The sequence below is a fragment of the Solanum verrucosum genome, unplaced genomic scaffold (assembly GCF_900185275.1).
Source record: "Solanum verrucosum unplaced genomic scaffold, falcon-dt-bn FXZP01000147.1, whole genome shotgun sequence".
Classification (NCBI taxonomy): Eukaryota; Viridiplantae; Streptophyta; class Magnoliopsida; order Solanales; family Solanaceae; genus Solanum; species Solanum verrucosum.
In genome coordinates this window covers 2,741,376-2,768,004 of record NW_026020343.1, presented here as the reverse complement: position 1 = coordinate 2,768,004, position 26,629 = coordinate 2,741,376, and the positions used below count along the sequence as shown (strand labels likewise).

Below are 26,629 nucleotides of genomic sequence, written 5' to 3'. Positions count from 1 at the left end.
TTGATTAAAATTTCAGGAAGGCGGTCTCAAAATACAATTCTGACGGTTCTATTAGCTTTGGAACGCCAAGTTTGGTTTTGAAGGACCTTTGGTGTGGAATCATGAGTCATGATAGCACCTGCCATAACTCACTAGTAGGTAAGCCAACTTGTAGCCCGGAACGGCTAGTAACAAACATACGGGTAGAAACAACTACCAACAAGCGGGAAGGAAATAACAAGAAGACACGGAATGAAAACAGTAACGAAAATCCTAACTAAGAAGCACATGAGCTGAGGAAACAATGAACAGTAAAATAAATAGAAAACTAAAACCTAATTGAACCCCATAAGCACAAAAGGTACACCCGTGCACAATTTAAAGTAAATAACTCAAACGAACCCCTATAAGCCTGAGGGATACACAGAAGAGCTAAGGAACTACTAGATAAGATTAAGATCACTTCCCTAACTACCATGACCATCCACTGACTCAAACCACAGTAAAGGAAACCCAAGAACCAAAATAATCACCAAGTCAGGACTCGGACCTGACTAAGGTAAGGCATGATTACATAACAAGAATAGGAATACTAGAACACCCAAAATATCCCAAAAAAATACCTAAGGCATGATTTCGAATAAATAAGCATGATCAATTACAACCCAACACAAATTCCAGCAATTCAACATGAATTTATATTCATAAGATCAATCTAAGGACTAGGAAGCCAAAGCCTACCTCAATGCAGACCACACACGCTCCAAAATCACGATTCCAGAGCTTTCTCTTTCCGAACAGCCTCCAATCGCTGCCATGCTATCAGAACGTCAAAATGGACGTTTTGACACAAAAATAACAACAACTGGAGATGGACCTAAAAATTAAATAAAAATAGGAATGTGGACTGGTGTTGAGAATCCTAAAATTGACTCCATCAATAGGTCTAAACTTTCTTACTAAGCTTGTGTCCCAAAATGGGACACAATTCAATGCTCGAAAAAGGCAAAAACAACACATGCAAAAATAAATCACACAAAGAACACCAATAATGGAACTTGGCAGTTCCTTCAAGTCAAAATTTACCTAAAAACATGCTCCCTTACTTCCCCCAAAAATTTCAATACGGAGCCACGCAAAATCTAGTGGTTCATTGTTGCTTAATACAAATGACATATATACGATTATGAATCATAAGAAATCCAAGTAAAGATACTTACGATAACCCAAAATATTAAGAAACTCAACCCGAAGGGGTGACATGAATACCTTTAGAATTAAACAAATTAATTAAGTAGGTGGAAAATATGAAGGTTTTACTTTCATGATTCAAGTGAACTCACTTGACCTTATATAAGAAGCTCATTACATGGGTGGTGCCTTCAAGGCAAAGGGAGTTTTAGCTTCACATACCTTGAATGATTTTGTAGCTAATGATGACACCACAAATTCCAAACAACTCAACGTACGAAGGTGTAATCTTTCACATGACCAACCACTAGCTTTCGCCACTCAATTATGATCAATCAATTCAACACAGTTAACTACAAAATAATATACACATGTTCATCAATAATCCGTAGGTTCCTCAATAATTCACTCCAATATTTTCCACATATAACCAAAACTAATCCAATTTTTTATAATCATTCGGAGTGAATTCCTTATTTAATTTTCCAACTTACAAGATTCAATCGTAATTCTCCCCATAAGTAGAAACACCCAAAAATTCCACTTTTATCAAAAATTCACTATTTATCTTCTTGCCTTTCAAAGAACCATAACTCATCACAAAACCCATTTTGAAAGCTAGTGAAACCATTCCAATTAAATTGTGATTTTCACTTTACATTACATCCCAAATAAGTAATCCATAATTATTTTCAAGTCTGGGTTAGAGAATTTACCTATTTGAAATCACCCAACTTGAGTTTTTGATGAATTTCCTAAATTCTTGTCCTAAATTCTTGAACGAAGACTACCAATTGTATAAGACCTAGGTCCCTATATGCCTTCTTGTTTATATAAATAATTTTTTACCGGTGAAATCACCATCTCACTGCAGTTGATGAAGCGAAAAGGTAGAGGGCACTTCGTGCTTCTTGAAATTCCAAGTAGAATGCTTCACCTAAGCATTCTATTGAAAGAATTGAAGGGTGACAACACTAACCCACTAAAAAATATATATATATCATTTTTCCTTGAGATATGCTCACTCCATTAAAAGTATATAATTGTTATACCAATACACCAAATGCTCCATTTAACTTGGTAGCGAGCAACGCTTCATTGCCCTTTTAAAATATTATTCGCAACTCTTCACTGAAAATTCCTAAATACCATAGAATTAGGGCACCTTCAAAAATCCTTAATTTGGTATATAATACTCCATGTAGCCCTTTATAGCTTAAGGTTTATATATTCACTTAGTAATAAATTTAATTCAGATTCTGAGATACTACATTCTCCCCCACTTAGGATCATTAATCCTTGAATCTTGCTTGTAGCTTATTTTGAGTACTATAGTTGTCCAAAACTTCATAAAATCACCTGAATAACTTCCACATCATTTTATCTATTAAGGCCCTTAAAATTTAGTTAACTTCCCAAATTTCCAAAAGTTTTGGCAGGGTTTCCTCTGTAAATAGGACTATCGAAACCTGCCAGCTAATAAGAATATAAACACATACGCTTCACAGAGCATCATAGTAATTACAACACTTAATCGATCAAAAACAAGGCTCCACTAGGCCTTATACTTGCACAAAAGGTATAACAAATATTGAAGCTTAGGACTCAACTTACCTTTCTTTCCAAATTGCAGTAACTCCTTTCAAAGGACACATCTTCAATAATACAAAATCATCAATCTAAAATGCTTAATCCCTACGCCATACATATGTATATGACTTCTATCGACTTTGAGCAGTCTAGAATTGCTCTTGTATCAACTCGACCTTCTCAACAGCTTTGATGACTAGAACTGGTCCTAGTATCTGTGTCTCGCCTACTTCAAACCAACTAATAGGAAATCTAATTTTTTTCCCATATAGAGCTTTAAATAGAGTCGTTCCAATACTTGAGTGATAATTGTTATTATATGCAAACTCTATTAGTGATAAATGATCATCCTAATTACCTCTAAAATCTAGCACACAAGCTCTCAACATGTCTTTGAGTGTGAGAATAATAAGCTCGGCTTGGACATTTACTCGTGGATAAAATGCAGTGTTAAGATTCACTTGTATGCCTAAGATTCATTGGAATGATCTTCAATAATGCGCTATAAATTGGGCACCTCTATCTGAAATAATGGACACTAGGTCCATGCAAGAGAACAATTTCTCTTATATATAGCTTGGCATAATCTTCAGCCATGCTGATGGAATTAAAAGGTAAGAAATGGGTTGATTTTGTTAGCCAATCAACTATCACCCATATGGAGTCATTTTAACGGAAAGAAGACGACAAGCCTATGATGAAGTTCATATTAATATCTTCCCATTTCCATACTGGAATACTTATGGTCTAAGATAGGATACCAGACCTCTAATGTTTTTCTTTCACTTGCTTGCAATTGGAGCAATTTGCTACATACTCTATAATATCTTTTTTATATCATTCCACCAGTAGACCTCTTTAACTTTAAGGTCATGATACATCTTCATAAAGCCAAGATGAATAGAATAGCGAGAGTAATGTGCCTCAACCATAATCTATTGTCTTATCCCATCTATATTAGGAATGCACAGTCTACACCGACACCTCAAAGTGTTATCACATGATAGCCCAAATGTTGTAACTCGATGTTGTTGGATTCACTCTTTATGTTTGACCAATAAGGTATCATCATATTTCCTCTCTTTAACCAATGTCACCATTGAAGACTTAGATGTATTCAATACCACAATGACACCATCCTCAGAATCCACAAGTCGGACTCCCAGGCTGGCTAATTTATGTAGATCTCTAGCCATTTCACGTTGAGTAGGTATACATGTTCCAAGTTACCCATATATAGTTGACTAAGAGAATCTTCCACAATGTTACCTTTAACTAGGTGGTATAGAATATTAACATTGTAGTCCTTCAGCAACTCTAGCTACCTCTTTTGCCTGAGGTTGAACTCTTTCGACTTAAATAAGTATTGAAGGCTCTTATGATCTGTAAAGAAATAAACACGCACTCCATACAGATAGTGACACCATATTTTAAGTACAAATACTATAGCTGCAAGTTCTAAATCATGAGTGGGATAATTATGTCCATGCTTCTTCAATTGTCGAGAAACATATGCTATAACTTTCCCATGTTGCATTAAGACATAGCCCAGGCCAATACCTGAAGGATCACAATACACAACATATCCTCTAGTAGGGCAAATATTGGTGATGTAGTCAATATATCTTTAAAATCCTAGAACCTTCTTTCACAAGTGTCTGGCCATTGTAAATTAGTTCCTTTCTACATCAATTTAGTCCATGGAGTCGAAATAGAGGAAAAGCCCTCCATAAATCTCTTATAGTATCCGACTAGCCCCAAGAAACTATGTACCTCTATAGGAGTAGTAGGTTGGGGCCAATTCTACACGGCTTTTATCTTCTGAAAGTTCACCCTAATGCCTTCTCCCGATACCACATGGCCAAGAAAAGCTACCGATTTCATCAAAAAATTTCACATAGAAAACTTAGAATATAATTGGTGTTTCTGAGTGTCTGTAGCACTGACCTCAAATAATTTTCATGCTTTGATTCATCACGTGAAAACACCAGGATGTCATCTATAAATACAATCACGTACATATAAAGGAAGGGCTTCAAAATTCTATTCATCATATCCATTAAGTTTGCAGGGGAATTTGTCAGCCCAGATGACATAATAAGGAACTCGAAGTGTCCATATATTGTCTGAAAATCTATCTTGGGAATGTCTACCTCATGAATCCTCAACTGGTGATAACTGTACCTTAAATAAATCTTCGAAAAGCATCTATGACCCTGTAACTGATCAAATAAATCATTTATTCGAGGAAGAGGATACTTATTCTGTATTGTCATTTTATTCTAGTGTATTTAATCTATACGCATTCTCAATGTACCATATTTGTTACAAAGAAACAGCACTGGTGCAAACCAAGGTGATTAGCTGGGTCGGATAAAGCCTTTATCAAGCAAGTCTTTCAACTACTCTTTTAGCTCTTTTAACTCGTCATGTTCTATTCTATAAGGTGGAATTGATATTGACTACCTATCGGGATCTACATCAATACCAAAGTATATTTCTTTAACAAGATCTAATCTTGGAAGTTCCTCAGGGAACACATCAGGATATTCACTCACCACTGATATTGATTGAAGAATCGACACATTCTTCTTTGCATTAAGGTCTCTTACTCGAATGAAGGGATATAAACACCCCTTCGTAATAAGCTTTTGTGCCTTAAAATAAGAAAGGAACTTTCCTCTATGCATCACAACATTACCCTTCCACTATAGGACTGGCTCTCCTAGAAAATGGAATCGATTAATATTGGTTCGGCAATCAACAGTAGCATAACAAGAGGACAACCAATTCATGCTCATGATAACATCAAAGTCAACCATTTCCAGTTCAATCAAGTTAGCTAATGTATCTCGATAATTTGTTGTCACTATACAATCATAATAAACCTGCCTATCTATGATAGACTCTCCTACTGGAGTCGATACTGCAAAAGGTTAGGTTGTATTTCACTCTTTTTAGCAACAAATAAAGTAATATATGATATAGTATCTCTTGGATCTATCAAAGAAAATACATCATGTGAAAAAATTGATAAGGTACATGTGACCACGTCTGGAGATGCCTCTGAATCCTACCGACCAGCTAATTCATACATATGATTTGGGTTGACACTTGAAGCAGTGCTTCGACCTGTACCAAATCCTTTATTTGATGGTGTCGGAGGACCATAAGAAGACGAAGGTGTTGATGATGTTGAGGCCGTTGCAGACCCTACAAGTTATGATCTATCATGCTTATTTCTATCTATGAGTTGTGAGCAATCTAGTAGCATATGACCCTCTACACCATACCAATAACATGCATTTGAACCACGCCGATAACTCCCTCTTTGAGCTTGGCCACACTGTCTGCAGGTAGGTCAAGGTGGTAATTTGCGACCGGTACCCCTCTGAGGTTGAAGGTTTGATGCCCTAGAAGTCTAACCTAATCATGCCTATGTCTCAAAAATCACGTTAGAGCACTAAATATGGAGCGTATTGCTGACTGAGTCTCTTTAGCTGGTCCTCAGCTTAAGGAAGCTCCACCACTTCCATGATACTGGTCAGCTATCTTAGCCCTCTTACACTGGTCTCTCTCGCTCTCTACTTCACGATTATGTTGTTCCTTCTCAAATTGTTGAGCATATTCCCTAATCCTTGCAATATCCAAATCCCTATTCAGGGCATAAACCGAGAGAATGTCCTTCAAGCAATCCGTGAGGCCACCTACAAAGTGATAAATCCTTAACCTGGGTACAAACCAACTATGGAGAAAATCAAGACAATTGCGTAAATCGCATGATATACTCTCTGACACTAAGATCACATTGATTTAGATTAGAAATTCATCTACCCTTGCTTCTCTAAGCTCTAATGGAAAACATGATCTATGAAGGCCTTTAAAAAGTTTGCCATAACCACTGGGGAAGCATTCTGCTCCTTGAAGGTTCCCATATCTCATATCAAGCAATAGCAACATCTTTCAGGTGATAAGAAGCCAGTTCAACAACATATATCTCTGATACATGCATCACCTTACAGATTCTTGAGTCTCATCACTGAACTATTGAGGGTCTTCGGCAAAGTTGTATCATATAAAGACTAGTGGATTCATACGAAGGAAAACTCAAATCCTAAATCCAGCTGCCTCTCTCTAAGCATCAGATACCTCTACACTCTGTCTCTGAGCCTGAGCAGCTACCAAGTGGTATAGGAACTATTGATGGCACTATTGGAGGTGCGGAACTCATGCATCCTTATGTACTGAGCACTTGAGCCAATAAAATAATAGGACTGGGCAACCCTTCTTAAGCCCTAGTCTAATCAACTGATACTAGAGACTGCTATGTGGTGGCTACCTCCTGATGGGTTCCAATAGTGGCCACCTAGACTATTTTATCCTTATTCATAACAAACATGATATGTAACACAAATAAGCTGAATATGAGTTAGAAATAACATTCTATGACTTTGCTTTATCATACGATCTAAATTATTAAAAAGATAAATTTCCTAAATGCCCTTGCAATTCCATAATTGTAAATGTGGAGTGAAATACATTAATAAGTAAGGTCCTACTTGACACAGCTTCATAAACTCCCTGGGATAGCTGAACCTAGACTCTAATACCAAGTTTGGCATGCCCAAAAACAGAGGGTACATAAGAACCCTATGGATGCCTATCCACAAATAAGCTATGACATGTAAGAAGTTATAAACTAATAAGCGAACGAAATAACCAATACATGCTAAATATACAAGCTATAAAGTTATGTGGGCAAAAACTATATAACATGATACATCATGATGTCTAGGAAGCCTCTAAAATATATGCAACATCATACTACTAATAACTCATCGAGACAAACCATGACGTACGCAACTAGCAACTTGTACATATAATCAAAAGTACTTGACATAAGCTAGCCCGAGTAGAGATGGAGCTCACCAAAACATCAACTACTAAAGTCGACAAAAAAACCTAACATGGATGTCTCATCCCCTATGAACTTGATCCTACATTTACTATGAAATGTCGCACCCCATATACATGGATGTCAGTACATATAGAACATGTACTTGTATTTAAAGTAGACAGAATAACAGATAAACAGGTATGTAAGCTCATACGAACCAGAAGGTAAATCGGAAGAATTAGGAGCATATAAGGAGTAGATACAGAATATACAATGGTAACCTATGCACCAACTTCATTAGTAATCATATGATATCCTAAGCAGTGTTCATTATATTATGATACCTATAGTTTGCCTAAGTGAAGTACTTTAATTATTCCTATTAAAATGGAGCATGTGATGGCCTATCAAAGGTGCCCCACGTTAACTATAAGGCATAAGTTTCCTAAAGGCTCATCTTTATGTTTCTATGCATATACTTTAATCGCGGTCCGGTACGAGGTACAACCCTCCGTGGGATCACTATGAGGGTCTGCCCACAGGCCATATGTACCATGTGTTGTCTTGAGTCAAGGGGAACTAGTACACGATATTCCAACTGATTCCAAATGCAAATGATGCCACAAGGGTAGGTACGCAACAATATTCAGGTTCACTATAGTGGTTTAGTCCCCATTTTATGCAAATAATCACATTGCAAGAGTGTGTCAAGTAGAACCTATGAATACCCACTCATTGCGATATTTTATCAAGTAACGCCTTAGACGGCCTATGACCATACTGATCATTGAAAATGAAATGGTAGTTCTCTTTATTTTGTGCCATCTCATGATCTAAACGAGCCGCACATACACCCTAATGCATGTTCCTCGACGTTGAGGGCACCCCGAAGAGAGGGGCATTTCGTGACATTTCTGATTGGTTGTCTTGTGTTTCTAATAAGTTGTTTAATAGTTGGCATGTTAAATGATATACAAAATATGATGGGTCGATATAGATTGACCCTAATTGAATAATGGTGAATTAATTTTATTTAATAAATTCAACGATAAAATCTCAAATCATATATTTGCACGAAATTCATGTTATTTTCGTTGAACCGCTACAAAATCAACAATTCCATAAATTAGAGGTAAATTTCATTCAACTAATCAAGTAATGTCTTTGTATGGTACCTAACTTTCCAAATATGATATCAACAATCTAAATATTGCTTCTCACATTAGCTTATAAGTAAGGTACGTATGTCCTTACCTCCTTAAATATAACTATCATGTGGTGGTTCATTCTTGTTTAATACAAAAACAGATATATACCATTATGAATCATAAGAAATCCAAGTAAAGATACTTATTATAGCCCAAAATGTTAATAAACTCAACCGGAAGAGGGTGACATGAATACCTTTAAGCTTAAACAATTAATCAAGTAGGTGACAAGTGCGAAGGTTTTACTTTCATGATTCAAGTGAACTAACTAAACCTTTATATGAGAATCATGTGGCATAGGTGGTGCCCTAAAGGCTAAGGGAGTTTTAGCTTTAGATACCTTGAATGATTTTGTTGATAATGATGTTATCACGAATTCCAAATAAATCAACGTACGAGGGTGTATTCTTTCACATCACAACCCACTAGCTTCCACCACTCAATTACGATCAATCAATCCAACATAGTTAACTAAAAAATAATATACACATGTTCATCAATAACCCGTAGGTTCATCAATAATTCATTCCAATATTTTCCACTTATACCCAAACTAATCTAATTTTTAATAATCATTCGGAGTGAATTTCTTATCTAATTTTCCAAATTACAAGGCGCAATCTTACTTTTGCACATAAGTAGAAACACCCAAAAGTTTCACTTTAATAAAAAATTCACTAATTATTTTCTTCCATTTCCAAGAAACCTAACTCATCAAAAAACCCATTCCGAAAGCTAGTGCAGCAATTCCAATTAAATGGTGATTTTCACTTTAAACCACATCCCAAATAAGTAATCCATAATTATATTCAAGTGTGGGTTAGAGAATTTACCTATTCGAAATCAACCCAACTTGATTTCTTGATGAATTTTTGAAATTCTTGAACGAAGATTGTCGCTTGTATAAGACTTAGGTTCCTATATGCTTTCTTGTTTATGAGAATAATTATTTGACGGTTAAATCATCACCTCGCTGCAATTGCTGAAGCGCGGTGGCAAAAAGCTAGTTGTGCTTCTGGAAATTCCAAGAAAAATGCTTAACCTAAGCATTCTATAGAAAGAATTGAAAGATGACCCCACTAACCCACATGTCAATTAATGACTAGTGTAAAAGAAATGATCACTTTACCCTTTGTTTTCTTTCATTTACTTAGTTGGCAATATATATGTTGCAATTTTCCTTAAAATATGCTCACTCAATTTAAAGCATATAATTAGTAAGCCAATACATCAAAAGTTCCATTTAACTTGATAGCGAGTAGCACTTCATTGCCCTTTTCGAATATTATTTGCCACTCTTCGAATGAAATTCTTAAATACAAATAATTATGACACACTCAATAATCCTTGATTTTGTATATAGTCCTCCATGTAACCCTTTATAGCTTAATGGATATATATTCACTTAGTAATAAACGTAATTCAAACTTCGAGATGCTACACCAGGCCTCTACGAACACGGCATAGGCCTCGCAAACACTAAGACCAAGACCACCGATCACAGCAAATGCAGTCGAGAACCCGTGAATGGAAAGAGGAAATGTGACTGCATCAGCTGATATAGATTAGCAAGTTTTTCTTAACTTAAAAATCCTTGATGAGGTGCTCAGGATTCTTTCAGAACCCCGTGTGCAAGCGACATATGACACCTACCAAATTCAGTATTTTGGACTCAATGGAGATGTCAACAATTCCAACCGAGATCGTCTCGACATAAAGTAGGTCCCACACTCAAAATCCATTTGAAGACAAATTCCAAAACGGGGCACGAAATAAGCCTGGAAGCCTCAGATCCGCACCAAAGGTCCTTTTAGACTAAACTCTACATTCTGGAGCTAACAAAATCGTTAGAATTACATTCTTAGGTCGTCTTCTTGAACTTTCAACCAAAGTCAACCATTTAAGTTTCAAGAGCTCTAAAACATGGAAACTTGCACAAAATTTGTAGGACAACTAGGTGACCACACTATTAGTCCCAGCAAGTCATAACTACCTTGGGGTCACTATAGTAACGCTATAAACACCCAAAACAATATATAAAGGATAAAATGATCTGAAGGGTCATTACAACATGCTAAAAAGGAATTTCATCCACGAAAATAGGAGTCAAGAAGTACCTGGAGGCTCAAACAAGTGGGAAAACTACTCCCGCATCTCATGCTCGATCCCAGATAGCCTCCTCGACTGGACGATGCCTCCAATGGACCTTAACCATAGGAATGGCTTTAGAATGCAGTTGTCGCACATCTTTATTTAGATTAGCAACTAGCTCCTCCACAAAGCTCAAACAGACATCCCATTTAACTGACTCATATGGGAGCACATGAAAGTTAACAAGAACATATTGGCGACGCAAAAAATGGGATAGATAGCTAAAACTGTAGAAGGTAGGGCCAACTCAAAAGAGATTTTACCAACTATCCACAGAATCTCATATGGTCCTATATACATGGGGCTAAGCTTTCCCCGCCTCCTGAATCGTGACACTCGAAGGAATACCTGGTCACCAAGTCCAAATCTCAAAAGCTGATGTATTTGGTCAACATTACTCTTATGCTTACTCTGAGCTGACATAAATCTATCTTGAATCACTTGCACATGATATAAGACCTCTAGAAGAAAATCAGTACCATGCAGATTCGGCTCCAAAGACCGAAACCAACCAACCATAGAGTGAAAATACCTATCATATAAAGCCTCAAATGGGGCCAACTAAATACTCGAGTGCTAGTTGTTATTATACGCGAACTCCACCAAAGTAAATAATTGTTTCCACTAACCTCCAAAGTCTAACACACAGGTCCGCAACATATCCTCTAAAACCTAAAAGGTGTGCTCCAACTACTCATCGGTCTATGGGGGAAAATGTGTGCTAATATCAACATGGGTACCTAATTCCTAAAAGGTTCTCTAAAAACTGGAAGCGAACTAAGAACCTCTATCTTAAATGATTAATGGTGCTATCCCGTGAAGAAAAACTACCTCCGGAATGTAGACATGAGCTAATCTCTCGACACTGAAAGATGACTGAATAGGTAAGGAGTTTGTTAACTTGGTCAATCGACCAATGATGATCCAAATACTAACAACACTTCTAGAAATCCATGCCAATCACATAACAAAGTCCATGGTGATGCGTTCCCACTTCCACTCTGAAATGGAAAATCTCTTAAACTCACAATCAGGCCTCAAATACTCGACCTTCACCTATTGGTAATAAAAGAAATGGGATATGTAATCTGTAATATCTCTCCTCATACATTTTCACCAGCTATGCTACCTCAAATCATGATACATCTTTGTAATGCCCGGATGAATTGTAGATCTAGAATCATGGGCCTCACAAAGAATCAACTAAACCAAATCCCTAACTCTCGAAACACAAAAACAACCATCAAACCTAAACACTCTATTAGAATATAAGTTAGCCTACCGATGTCACCTTGAAAAATCTAATCTTGGATAGCCAGCAAGGCCTCATCCTCAAACAGACAACCGTGGATCCACTCCAACAGAGATGATTGAACCCCAACATAGGATAACACCCACCTAGAATCTGAAACATCGAGTCAAAAAATCCTATTGGTGAAATACTAAGTGTATAAAGCCCAAGGTCGCTCCATGGCCGAAAGGCAGGCTAGACTACTCATACTCACTGCCTTTCAACTCAAGGCATCCCTTACTATGTATTTCTCTTCCACATGGTAGAAAATAGAGAGGTCGTAGTATTTCAGAATCTCAATCCACCTACACTACCTAGAATTAAGGTCCTTTTGGATCATAATGTACTGAAGACTCATGTGATTAGTGTAGATCTCACATGGGACCACATGCAGGTAGTGCCTCCAAATCTTAAGCGTAAAAACTATTGTGACCAACTCAAAGTCATGAGTGGGGTACTTGCACTTGTGCACCTTAAGTTTCTCGATGTATAAGTTATAACATGGCCTTGCATCATAAACACACAACCCAAGCCAATTTTGAATGCATCGCAATACACTGTGAAGCCCTCGCCCTAAACTTGAAGAGTCAAAACAAGAACGGTAGTAAGCAACTCCTTGAGTTTCTAAATGGTAAACTCACACTCCTTAGACCATGTAAAAGGAATATCAAGGTGAATCAATAGAGTCGGAGGTGTTGCAATAGTCAACAATCCCTATATAAACCACTTCTAGTAGCCTGCTAATCAGATGAAACTCCAAATCTCAATTACAAATAGCCTCAATCTTCACCAGATCGATCATAATACCATCATTGGACACCATGTTTCCTAAGAATTCTACAGAGTCAAGCGAACTCGCATTTTGAGAAGTTGACATAAAACAGTTGAACTCTTAGAGTTTGGAACACAGTCCTTAAATGTTGCTCGTGCTCCTCCCAACTCCATGACTATACCAAAATTTCATCTATAAACATAATTATAAATGTATAAATATATAGCCTGAGCATATACGTCATCAAGTCCATGAATGTCGTCAGGGCATTGGTCAACCTAATGATTATCAGTAGGGACTCATAATGATTGTAATGAGTCTCAAATATGGTCTTAGGTATGTCCACCATCCTAATCCTAATATAATGGTAACTAGATCTCAAGTCAAACTTAGAAAACATTATGGCACCATTAAGTTGGTCAAACAAATTATCAATGTGAGGCATGGGCTTGTAATAAATACACATCCACATATACCCATCCTTATTCTTCATAAAGAGAAATGAGAACCCCAAGGTGGCATACTCGGTCAAATGAATCCCTTACCTAAGGGAACTTAAAGCTGAAGACCGAGCTCCTTGAGCTCTATGGGGGCTATACGATAAGGAAAAATAGAAATGGAATGATTTTCCATTTCAAAGTCAATATCACGCTCTAGGGAAATTCCATGTAGATCAGTAAGGAAAACATTCACAAAATCTTGCACAATGGGGAGTGAATCCACTATAGGCCCCTTCCTACTAACATGACACACATAGGACAAATAAGATAGACACCCTCTAGCAACAAACCTCTGAGACCAAATAAAAGAGATAACCCCAATCGGCATGTGACTTAAAAAGCATTATCACACCACTAGAGGGATACCATGCATGGCAAAGGTAATGGTATTAGCAAAACAATCCAAGACCATATGGTAGTGGAATAACCAATACATGCCCAAGATAATATAAAAATCTAACATATCCAATACAATGAGGTCAGCCCGAGTGTCACACCCCTAGATAGTCACAAAGCAAGATCTATAGACCCGATCTAGTACTAACTACTCACTCACGGGGTTCGAACCATGCAACGATTCTAATAAAGGCTCAGAACACATAATCAACTGAGAAGCATGATATACAAATACATATGAGAAAGTATGGCCAGAATAAAATAAAATTGAGGTGGGCTAATGGCATAAAAGAATCGTACATATGATAACACCATCTAATGCCTCAACATCTGCCCTCACTGGAGCTGTATATAGGTGGCCCTATCCACTTCTACCCTTTGAATCAGATCTACCACCTAATCTACCTCCTCGGTATCCTCCCGAGCTCTCTGATGGGCACTCCATCAGTCTAGACCCTGGGCACTACCTCTAGCTAGAAATGCTACTACTGATACTAATTAAGCTAAATATGGAGCAAGTGGAATCGTCCCACACCAAGGATAATATTTGGACCAATGATAAATATCCCCACACTCAAAAAAATCTCGGGGTGAGGGCGGTACGTCCTTGGGAAGATCAGCTGCCAAGACCTGAAGAGCCAGAATATGAACCCTGGGAACTTTGATATGTGCCAGAACCACCTTAGTTGTACTTACTACCCTTAGAAGCCTGAAGTGCCACACTAATAAGTCGGCTATACTGACCTTGGTGAAACCACTGGCGAGGCCTATCATATGTGTCGCTACCCTAAAATGGAACATGTTATAGCTACCTTAGTGACGAGCCCTCTTGTCACTACCACATTGGCCTCATGGGACATCCTTTATAGTGTGGGTATGGTCCATAAAGTCTTAAAATGATCTTCTTTGTGAAGCCATACACTCGTTCTAAATACATAATTGTAGCCTCAAATGATGGACAAACAACGAACCCTCTACTACTCAATAGGTAATATCATTGCACTATGCATGGATAGCTCATGAAAACTTGAGTCATACTTTAATACCTCATGGATCCATGCTCCAACCTGGAGAACTGATCTCGGAGTCAATCCCTAACACTTCACAATATGAATTAAGCCAAAATTGCTTAAGAAAAATTTCGTCCACGATAGTAGAGGTGATCCAACTGGTCTACACCTAATAAATCTATGACAATACTACCTAGTTGACCCATCAAGCAGATAAACTGTGAAGTCGGCTCCTCTCAACTCCACCAGCCCCAAAGTGTACAACCAATAATGGCACATAGTCAACAACCCATGTGCATCCTCCCAATAACCCTAAAAACCTAGGAGGTGACAATCTCAAGAACACTCTGAGCATCTTCTTCTACTCTAATGGCATAGCCCTCACTATAATAATTGGTTGGGAAACATGGGGGCCGGTGGCACCTCTACCTTTGGAGCGGCAACGGTAGGTTGATCCTAGGATGTTGGCCTACCTGGAGTTGGGGCCTGGTGCATGCCCCGTAATATAGCTAGTAAATAAGCAATAGTTGTTTGTAAGTCTAGAGCCACAATTGGTCTGTATGGTGGTTGGGCTAGTCCCGACCCCACTGGCTCTAGAGTCTTATGTTTGTCCTGGGCTGGCGTTGTAGCCCTTGCACGACCTTGAGGTCATCTTCTGCCCCTAGTTGGGGCTCTACCAACAGGGTTGGGTGCATCACCCTAGTCGTTCTGTTGCACTTGTGAGCCATACTATGAAAGTATACAATAACCATGATTCTAAGAAACCAATAATACACACGATGCATATAACGATACAAACTAGAGAATTTTCCTAAAGATGTATTGTAACTTCCCAAAGATAGTTTCGCACATGTAACACCTCAGAAGTGTATAAGGTAGCTTGGAAATTTAAAAGTTGCATAAATTTATTGGTGCACTATTGTATGAGACCATGTATGATTTGTGTATTGTTATACAGCTCATGGATGGTTGTAGTAGAGTGAGATTAGAAAGTTGAAAAAATAGTGAGTCTATGACATTAATACATGAGCCAATATGATGGCTCATGGTTGGGAAGAAGGGTCGTATTTGGGACTCGTAGAAATGGTCCTCAGACTTAGGTGATTTTGTACTTGGAAGTCCAAGAGGGACTTGTATAGGTCATACATTGTTTGAGGGGTCACAGAGACCTGCTCATGAATTATTATACAAAAAGTTAATTTCCAGGGATTAAGTTTAATGACCTAAAAGTACGAGTCATGGATTAGAGAACGGATCATGCAATGGATTCGTGGTTCCAAGTTTTAGGTTAAGGTTTTTTCGTGGTTCTTCTATGAATGGCCTTTTACAGTCTGTGTAAGGAAGTATGGCCTGTTGATTGAGCCACAGAACCTGATCGACAATTACTTCACAAGGTTATTTGGTTCTTTTCCGACTCTTTTAATTCCTATACTACATCGTTTTAGGCATACTTTGAAGACCCATTACCAATTATAAGGCCAAAACCCCTCCATATTCACTCTCATCTCTCAAACTCCAAATTCTCTCTAAAGTCTTCTTTTTCTCCAATCAAACTAGGGTTTCAATGATTCCAAGCTTCCATTGAAGATTTCCATCAGGGATTTGATCAAGGTATGTGGGAAATTCAAAACATAGGCTCCTTTTTACCCATTGAGTCTCAAAGAAACCTCAAATTCTACTTTATGATTCAAACCCAATTCTAGAGTTATCATAATTTTCTTATGGGTTCAAATGATTTCAAGATTATTCATCATGATTGATCTTACTAGGAATGATTTAATCATATTTTTCAATATTTTCAATGATATGAAACCATGCCATGTGAATATTTTATGATAAGAATTCAAGCTATGATGATATGCATGCATTATTTTATGAAAGATTTTATAAATCAAGGATGCTTTCGAATAGAGTATCAATTAGTTTTATGAAAATATGAGGCTTCCAATTGAAGTACCTCCCATTATGAAAGAATGGCATGATTTAGATACGTTTGAGTGAAGTACTTCTTATTATGAAAAGACTATAATGATTTATATGCTTTTCATTAAAGTGTCTCTTATGAGTATATTATGAAATCGTGATTTTTAAAGGAACTATCCTTATGACTATGAGATTTTTATGAATGATTTGATATTACTAAATTCTTAACATGTCAAAGATTATGAATATGATTATGCATGTTTTCCATTGAGGGTTTACTTAGCATCGAGTTGGACAAGTGGTGATTACCCAGATTCCAGAACTACGTGCCCCTGTAGATTATCTCCCGATTGGACATTAGCTAGTGGATCCACCTAAGCTCATGATTATGGTCCTTACCTTGTCAAATAGGACACTCGAATTTCGATGTGGGAGTAGTACACTAAACTCTATCTTATATCTCACATGGTTTGTGTTAGTTAATAGTATCTCCCATAAAGATTTATAACTTCCTCAAAGACTTATGTTATGACCCTGATTTGAAGAAGAATGCATGACCTTGTACTATATTTTATGAAATCATATTTATGTCATGCTTACTTGGTCATTACATTATCATGTTTTCAGACTTATCATGCTATAATGTTATACTCATGCTTCTTTCCGCATATTCAATACATTCTGACTACTAACCATATACATCTCTTGTGCCTATATTATTTTTATAATATATGTTCTGATGCACGTCACTCAGGCTGCGGTTAGTAATGGATTCTATCAACTTTACTCAGATTTGATGAGTCATCATGGTTCAGGGAGATGGCCAGCCTTGTGCTTTTATGTCATTTTAGGCTTATTTCAGTTTTAAGATTCTTCAAGTAAGCTAGGGCTTGTCCTAGACACTCTTATGTAATAGATGCTTGTTCTCAGATATAGTATTTTCACATTTTGGTCTTTGTGTACACATATCAGATTTATGTTGAGATTATCTTTTGGAGACTTATATTTTGCTTCATGTTATTTCAGTTATGTTGTTATCTTAGGGTTATTCTATGCCTAGTGGTTCACTTGGAATCTCTTGGGATTCTAAGTACCATGTCACGTCTTGGGAGTAGTCTTGGGTCATAACAACACTGAATCAACAAGACTCTACTAGACATTAGCTATGTACATGTAACATCGGTGAACCAAAAGCTCTAATACCAATTTGTGCCATCATGAGTTGGTATTTTGGGTTGTGACAATCTTCAACTCTTGTTCCATGAATAGATCTACCAAAAAATGTTCACCTTGATAATCGAGGTTTTGTAGATTAGATGAGATAGAGCTTCATGATTGTCACGGCCCAAGACTACCTCCTAGTCGTGACACGGTGCTTAGATATACAAATGACCCCAAGTTAACCTAAGTATGTCATAACACTAAGATTCAGATACATAATAACAGTAGATAATTGAATGCAGAAGTTATATTGAATTTTATGTTAAGTCTGAATATTTATGAATGTATACTTGAAGACGAGTTTATCAAACATACTTAAAGCAGAAACAAAAATCTAACTAACTGTCTGGAAGCCTCTACTATGATGACTTGCTAGAATAAGCCCCCATCTAACTCAAACTATTTAAAAACTAAAAATAAATACTAAAAGAGAAACATGAAGGTCATCCCTGAAAGATGAGACTCACCAACTCTGTTGTTGCTGATAAGAGATCGCACTAACTATGAGTTAGATGCTAAAACTATATAGTGCGAAGGTATATGGTCAATACTTTGACTATACTAAGTATGTAGGGTATGCTTGATAAAACTAATAACTGAACATGTTGAGTCTGAAATACTGAACTAAAATGACATGAAGTAATACGATGACCAAGTAGTAAAACATGTAACTCATAATTACATAAAGTGAAATAACTGAATACAAGGCCAAGCAATAACTGAGACTAAATTATGGGAGCTACTAACCGACATTTAATCATATAATCTAACACGAAGTTTGATGTATAATCCCCATCAAAAGGGACCAACATACTTTTCTAGAGTATAAAGGCTAACTTGAGCTAATGTGGTACCACAAAGCTAATGTCCATAAAGGACTAATGTGTCAGTCTTGTTCTAGTAGGTGACCCTTACATACTTATGGTGGAACAAAGTTTTGGGACTCAGGGATTGTTACTAAATTTCTTAGTCCTCAACTAATGGGTGAGCCTTCATCCGTAGGTCCACTCAATGCCAAGCAACACTCCCAACGGAAACACGCAAATAAACTGCAAACTGTAATAGTCTTATAATACTGAATGATGTGATAAATTGACAATAACTAAGTAGCTCATGAAAATACTAATAATATGATGATAGGTTAGGGACACTTTATCTGAAAGTATCTTTAATCATGAAAAATTGATAATCTAAGGCATCCAACTAAAATAGCATAGTTTTGAGACATGAAAAAATCAACATTCTGAGGGTTCATGAAAATATTGTTTAGAAACATTTAATTATAGTTTGAAAACACATAATTAAACTATTCATGAAGAATGTTGTGAAAGATCATGAAAAGTCATACTTTACAAAAGAACTCTAATAGTGTAGAAATCATTAACTGAAACAGGACTCAATGGGTGAAAGGATACCCATTGATGAAATTCCACATACCTGGAATTAAATCTCTAGCTTGAATTCTTGAACGGAAGCTTGGAGATGAGCAACCACAGTTCTTGCTTGAGAAGAGTTTGATCGCACTAGATAATAGATTCTAAGTGGTTAGCATATGGGAGGGTTTTGCTCGACTTATTTCCCTTTAATCCCACTTAGGATAGGCTAAAATAACATAGTATAGGGATTAAAAAAGTGGGAAATAACCAAAACAACCCTGAAATAAAACTGAATTCGGTAGGTTCCATGAGCCCATCTACGATCTGTGGTTCCATCTATTAACCGTAGATATCTCTCATGGAAATCAAAGTAAATACTGAGTTTATAAAGTTTGATCTACGAGACAGATCTATGGTCTATAGATCAATCTACGAGCCATAAAAAAAGTTCACAAGAATCAGACTAAAGTTCGGAGTTTTAGGAATTTGATCTACGGGTCCATCTACGACCCGAAAAAGTTTCTATGATCAATAAGCCAACCCTGTAAATCTCAATAAAGATTTACTATTTAAGAAATTTGATCTACGGGTTGCATCTAAGGTCCTTAGTTCCTTTTACGGCTTGTTAAAGCTTCTCGTAAATCCCAAACTTTCTGCAAACTTGGATTTTCTTACCTTTTCATGATTTGTTCTGGACTTGGGACTTTTGGGGTGTTAAAATATCTCCCCCTTAGGAATATTCGTCATTAAATAGAGTCTAAACAAGACATAAAAAAGTTGGCAAAGAATTGCAATCCCAAGACTAAAAGTTAAATACTGAAAATTGATGGAGTGTATGACTCTAAACTAAAACATGAAAGCTACACTGACTTCACGAACATTCCTGCATACTAAGACATGGGAATAATTGAAATACATGAATATGAGTAGAGTATTATGGAGGAAATATTACCTCACACTAAACCAGAACTGGAACGAAAGAGGTGGGGGTACTTGGCCATTATAGTTGCTTCTGCTTCCCCAGTAGCTCCCTCAACTAATTGATTCCTCCAAAGGACTATTACTAAAGCGACTATCTTATTCCTCAACTTATGAACCCAACAGTCGAGAATCTCAACTAGGACATCTTCGTAAGAGATACTTCCTTTTACAACAATACTCTCTAAAGGCACTTCTTCAATAAGGATACATGAAACACTAGTTGCACTGATGCTAGCTTTGCGGGTAAATCTAGGTCATAGGCCACATTACCAAAGCGCCTCACAATATGGTAACAAACTGCAGAATGGGGACTAAGATTTCTTTTCTTCTAAAACCTCATAACCCTTTTCATGGATTTCTCACATACTACTCAATACATGAAAGGTTTTCTCAACTAAACTTTGAATCAAGATTTAGGAGTTATTCTAATGAAACCTAGTTTGGATTGGCTACTTGATGTGCCTTCCATGGATGATAAGACAAGTAAAAGAATGACTATTATGTGTGATTTATGCTTAGCACCGAGAGGATATTGAGATGGAAGCTTTTTCGTAGCTAAAGGTCGGGTTTCTAGTAGCAATCTCTTTGTCCCATGCCTATGTACCACCATAAGATGATTGTCTTAGATAGACATTAGCTAGTGGATCCACGTAAGCTAGAAGTTAAGGTTCTTACCTTGGAAAGTAAGGACACCCCTTTTCAGTGTAGGGTAGACACCAGATTCCATGTTATAGCTTACATGGTTTATATGTCGGTTAAGGCTACTTCCCAGAATAATGGTCAACTAAGATTACTTCTAGAAATATCTAACATGTATTCAGAAATGATTTTTACTTGCATTGACTATGATTATGTTTATGCTTCGAATCTCTTATTTTATGTTTTAACTTGGTCTTTGCATATCAAGAAAAGTCTTTTTAGCATGATTGGTAACTTTTATGCATTGCTATCATATTTGGTACATTCTTTGTACTAACGCATACTCGTGCCTACATTCTTTTAAAATGTAGGGTCCGATGTTTTTCGCATCCTCGTGGGTAGAGATCACTTTAGTAGTTTTGAGAAGTGGCGCGTCCTATGTTTCGAGGACCGAATTTTTAGTGCTTATCATCTTTACTTTTCAGATATTGTATGTGATGCATGAGTTACGTCTCAATCACTCTTTGATGTAATAGATGGCTTTGAGACTGTTTAGACTTCTGCTTCGTTTTTTGACATCTCTTAATGATATAAACTATCTTTTAAACTCTTAAACTCTATTGTCTTGTATGATATATGCTACGTGTCTTGTGTAGGGCATTTTGGGGTCCTATGCGTCATGTCACGTCTAGGGTATACTTTGGATCGATACATTTGTCATGACAAAGAAGATACAACAACTGATATGGTTTGCCTAGTTTTCCAGGTAGTTCCTAAAGAGACGCAAATGAAGGGATACAACACTCATAGGGACACAAGAGTTGGAAAAACGGATTTGAAGGTAAAAATAAAATAGGGGTAAAAAACCTAAAAGTACAAAAAAACATAAATGTAGTGGAGGCTTAATTTGTAGGACGGTTGTGAAGAGTTACGTCGTATAGGAAAGGAAACTCATGAATGTGGCATTTCTGAGAGGAGGGGAAAGCTAGTTTTGGAACTACATAAATTAAAAGAGAATCCTTGTTTGTGGTGCTGCCACGTAGGCGAGCCTAAGGAGTGTATATATATATATATATATGATTAATATATATATTTGTACTAACACCCCCTAACAACAAAGGTACAGTGATTTCATTAATTGAATTATGGACTACATGATTCGATTTTCAATTTAGCATTTTTTATTTTTTATATTTCTTGACATTTTAGTAGTTATAAATTATAACCTAATTCTTTTTTCTTTAGATTCGAGAGTTACACTCCAAACTTTATAGTAAGTAATTGATATATTTATGTTATTTGAAAAAAATAAAATAGCATGATCATATAAAAATAATGATGCCCTCAACATTTTCAATTTATGAATCCGCCTCTGACATTAATGATGTGTGACATGTTCTACTAACAAATATTTTAGGCTTAAGCCATCAGCAACCACTTAAAGTTGTCCGTGTATTTCATTTAAACACCTCTATTAGAGAATGTACCTATTGAACACTTATATTATTCAAAACAAGTACCTATTAAACACTTTTCATTGATGTGGCATGGAAAGTGCATTACACAGCTATTGAGCGCGTGAGAGACTATTTTTTGTTGTTTTTTTAAATCTCTTTTTCTTCCCTCTTCCTTAATTAAATCTAATTTCTTCCACCACCATTTCCACCGGTTCCATCGCTACCGCCGCCACCATCCACCCTTCTCATTTCTCTCTTATCGTCAGCCATCCCACTTTGTCCTTCACCACTGTCGTATTTCAACCTGAAATTGATCAATTTCCTTATGTACCAAACACACCAACGAGATAAAAAAAAAAATGGAGATAAGTTTAGCTACAAACAACACAATTTCAAAGTCCTTTTTCCCAGAAATATGTATTTTTTTCTAAAACAGTTCAAGTCTATCATTAACAATTTCTTTCAGCAACAAAGATGAGAAAAAGGATGAAAGTGAAGAAATTTAAAAAGTGTTGATTTCAAGCAAACAGTTATAAAAGTCCTTTTCTAGAGTTGAAAATTTTCTTCACTAAAACAACTCGATTTTACCATTACTGGTAGAATTTCTTTCAACTTTCTTAGAAATTGAGATGATAAAAAAAGGATAGAATTGAAGAAATCGCAGAAGGATATGTAGTTTGTTATTTCAATTTTATTTTCTTTAAAATCAAATTTGAAAAAGGAAATGGATTGGTGGCAATGGTGGCTCAAAGGAGGTGGAAGCCTTGAAGGTCCATGGTAGAACGAACAAAGGCTTTTTTTCCTTTTTTTTCTATTCCTTTCTTTATAATTTTTTAGGCTTAAGTCATATGCGGCCCCTTAAAGTTGTCCTCATATTTCATTTAAACACCTCAACTATAGGTTGTGCCTATTGAACACCTCAATTGTTCAAAAGTCATTCCTATTGGACACAAAATGCTGACAAGGCAAAAAAACATGTGGTTCACTCTCTTTAAGCGCGTAAAGTTATCAAAATAATTTTTTTCTTTTTTTTTCCTAACTTATACAACTAAACTAATTTTTTTTAAAAATAATTAACAAAAATAAAAAAGAAGAAAGAGTCATCTTCTTCCCCACCCAATATTCCCTTCCCTGCAACTATTTTCAATTTCTCATCCACCATTTCCATCAGTTGTTTTACGCACATGCTCAACCCACCCCATTCCCTGCACCCCATTCCGATGAATCTTCATTTATTTCAATGAGAAAAATATGAATTAAATTTTCAGATAAAAGTTTGTTATTATATTTTGCAATTTTGATAAATAATTACTAATGGAAAGAAGATGAAGACAATGAGTAACAGATTTGATGCAATCAATATGAAGAAAACAAATCGGTTCTAGTATTAGCTAATTTCTAACTTTCATTATTTCACTAACACTTGAACTATTCAATCGAGAATCCAAATTGCATCTTTACACAGAAACCATAAAGGATAAAATTGAATGAAGGAGAAGAAAGAGGTAGGGTGACGATTTGTTGGCATCGTAGTTGTTGCCGGCACTGGTGAAGAGGAAATGGGTCTCAGAGGGGGCGGGGGTTAAATAAAAAAATAAAAACAAAAATAAGTTTTTATATTCATAAAATTATTTTTGAATTATTTAAATAGAGATTTTTAAAAATATTGAATTCAATGCCACGTGTCATCATTTTATTGGTGGGTAGGTTTTTTAGAAAATTCTTTTTTAATTTTTTTAGTTAGTAAATAGATGTTTTTTAGAATATCATTTTTAAAATAAATTTTTGGATTTAAAAGCCATGTGTCATCATTTAATTCATCAATTTGTCATGTCACTGTCATGTCACAATGAGTGTAGTACACACATCTCATATTTTTGACCGATTGTCAAAAAAATGTCAAATAGGTATCAATTTTAAGGGGCATAGGTGTTCAATAGGTACAAACGTTAGTTGAGGTGTTTAAACGAATTGTGCAGACAACTTTAAGGGGCAACGAATGACTTAAGCTAATTTTTTTAAAAATATTTGGCTCAAAATGCCACATGTACGTTAGTCATTTGTCAATCATCACAAGTGTAGTACACACATCTTATACTTTTAGTTGATTGTCAAAAAAATGTTCAAATAGTTTAAATTCAAATGGGTACAAGTGTTTAATAGGTATAATGTTAGATTGATGTGTTTGAGTGAAATATACGAACAATTTTGAGTCAATATTTTAAATGTTAAAATTATAATTTCAAATTTACAAAATCATGTGAAGATAATTTGAACAGTTTTTAGAGTTTTATTGCGCTTCCTTTTACCCTTCCAAAATCCAAACCTTGGCAGACATCTGGTGAAAAGATTAGTTTAAAGAAAAACAAAGTCCACTTTGCGCATCGGAGACTTCGCCGGAACTCCGATCTGCCACCCCTCCAATCCCAATGGATTTCCAACTGAATTCCCAAATCTCCGGTGACTCTCCTTCTTCCTCCGCATCCTCAACCGTTCAAACACCCTCCACTTCCAACCACCACCACCAAAACGGCGGCGCTCCGATCAACAACAACGACCCCATGCATTCTTGGTGGGAATCCATCTCTAAAGCTCGTTCTCGCATCCACCTCCTTTCTTCCCTCCTCCCCTCCTCTGACGACTCCACCACTGACGCTTCTCTCTCCGCCCTTGCTGACTCGGACCGCCCTGCCCGGTCCCTTCTCCTCTCTCCGGGGGCATACTTTTCTATTTCTTCCTCTCTCTCTTCCCCTTCCTCCGGCGCCGGTGATGACCCACTTTGTAACTGGCTGTACGACACTTTCCTTTCCTCTGATACTGATCTTCGTCTTGTGGTACTCTCCTTTATCCCCCTTTTATCCTCCATCTATCTCTCCCGAATCCATTCTTCTATTTCTACATCTCTATCTGGTTTTGAAGCTGTTCTTCTTGCCCTTTACGGCGCTGAAACCAAATCCCGCGGAGGAAAACCCATACTCATTTCTATTCCCGATCTCTCTCAGCCTTCTCTATATCATAGTCCTAGAAACCCCACATCGGTAAAATCAAACTCCAGGTCGTCTAATGCCCAGAATCGTCCTTTGGTGGGAGTTTTATCGCCCCCTCTTGAGCACGAAATTGCTGTGAAGTCAACTAAACGTGCTTGCATTGTTGGGGTAGCTCTAGATTGTTACTATAAACAGATTTCCCATATGCCCAGTTGGTCTAAGTTGGATTTTTGTAAATTTGCTGCTGATTGGGCTGGTCAAGATTGTCCTTGCGTGTCCGAATTTGATGAAACTGATGGAGATTCCGAGAATTCTGTTGAAATTAGTAATGGGGATCTGGAGCGTGTTTCTGAAGCGATGGAGAATTTGAGAATTGAAAATGGATATGATGAATTAAGACCAAAGGGTGCAAGAATTCCACTTCCGTGGGAAATATTGCAGCCTGTGATAAGGATCTTGGGACATTGTTTGTTGGGTCCTTTGAATGCTGAGGATGTCAAGGATGCTGCTTCAGTGGCAGTGAAACGGATGTATGCAAGGGCTTCACATGAGTTGAATCCGCAGGCAATTTTGGCAACTCGGAGTTTGATTCAGCTTGACAGGAAAGGTCGTCAGACAGCTAAGATAGCTGCTGCAGCAACTGTTATGTCAAATGTTAACACACCCAGTAAAGCTAAAAAGCCGGAGATCCTTTTGGTTTCCAAATGATTGCAGTGTACCCGATGTTTGACTGGTTTTCACTTATTATTTTTTCACTTCCCTTATCAATGACGAGTTTGTGTATGTTAGAATTATTATAAGTATATTGTTACTATTATTTTTTAATTAGACCTTGTTAGATTTTATATGTAGTAAATGTCTAATGCCAAAGAAGGTTTGTATGATTTTGAATTTGATGTGGCAACTTGCTTGTGTGCTCTGTAACTTGATTTTTATCTCAATATTTTGGAGAGGGAACAGTACTGGTTCCGTGTGGTTTACTGCCTTTCTCTTATGGATTGCACATTACTCATCAGCTTTGTCTATTTCTTTTGTGTCTATCCATGTCTTGTCCTTTTAG

The 26,629-nt window shown here is 36.8% G+C and overlaps 2 protein-coding genes across 3 annotated transcripts in view; both read left to right on the top strand.

Moving 5' to 3' along the window:
• Positions 1-26,629, top strand: part of LOC125837375 (probable protein phosphatase 2C 10) — a 1,808,044-nt gene that overhangs the window by 1,604,638 nt on the left and 176,777 nt on the right. The gene's annotated exons all lie outside the window — the stretch shown is intronic.
• LOC125837361 (uncharacterized) lies at positions 24,873-26,549 on the top strand. The gene has a single exon (XM_049516495.1). It carries the CDS (start codon positions 25,012-25,014, stop codon positions 26,275-26,277), a length of 1,266 nt encoding a protein of 421 aa, XP_049372452.1. The 5' UTR covers positions 24,873-25,011; the 3' UTR covers positions 26,278-26,549.

Excerpts from the sequence above, each read along its gene's own strand:
- LOC125837361 (XM_049516495.1), top strand. The coding sequence starts at position 25,012 with ATGGATTTCCAACTGAATTCCCAAATCTCCGGTGACTCTCCTTCTTCC.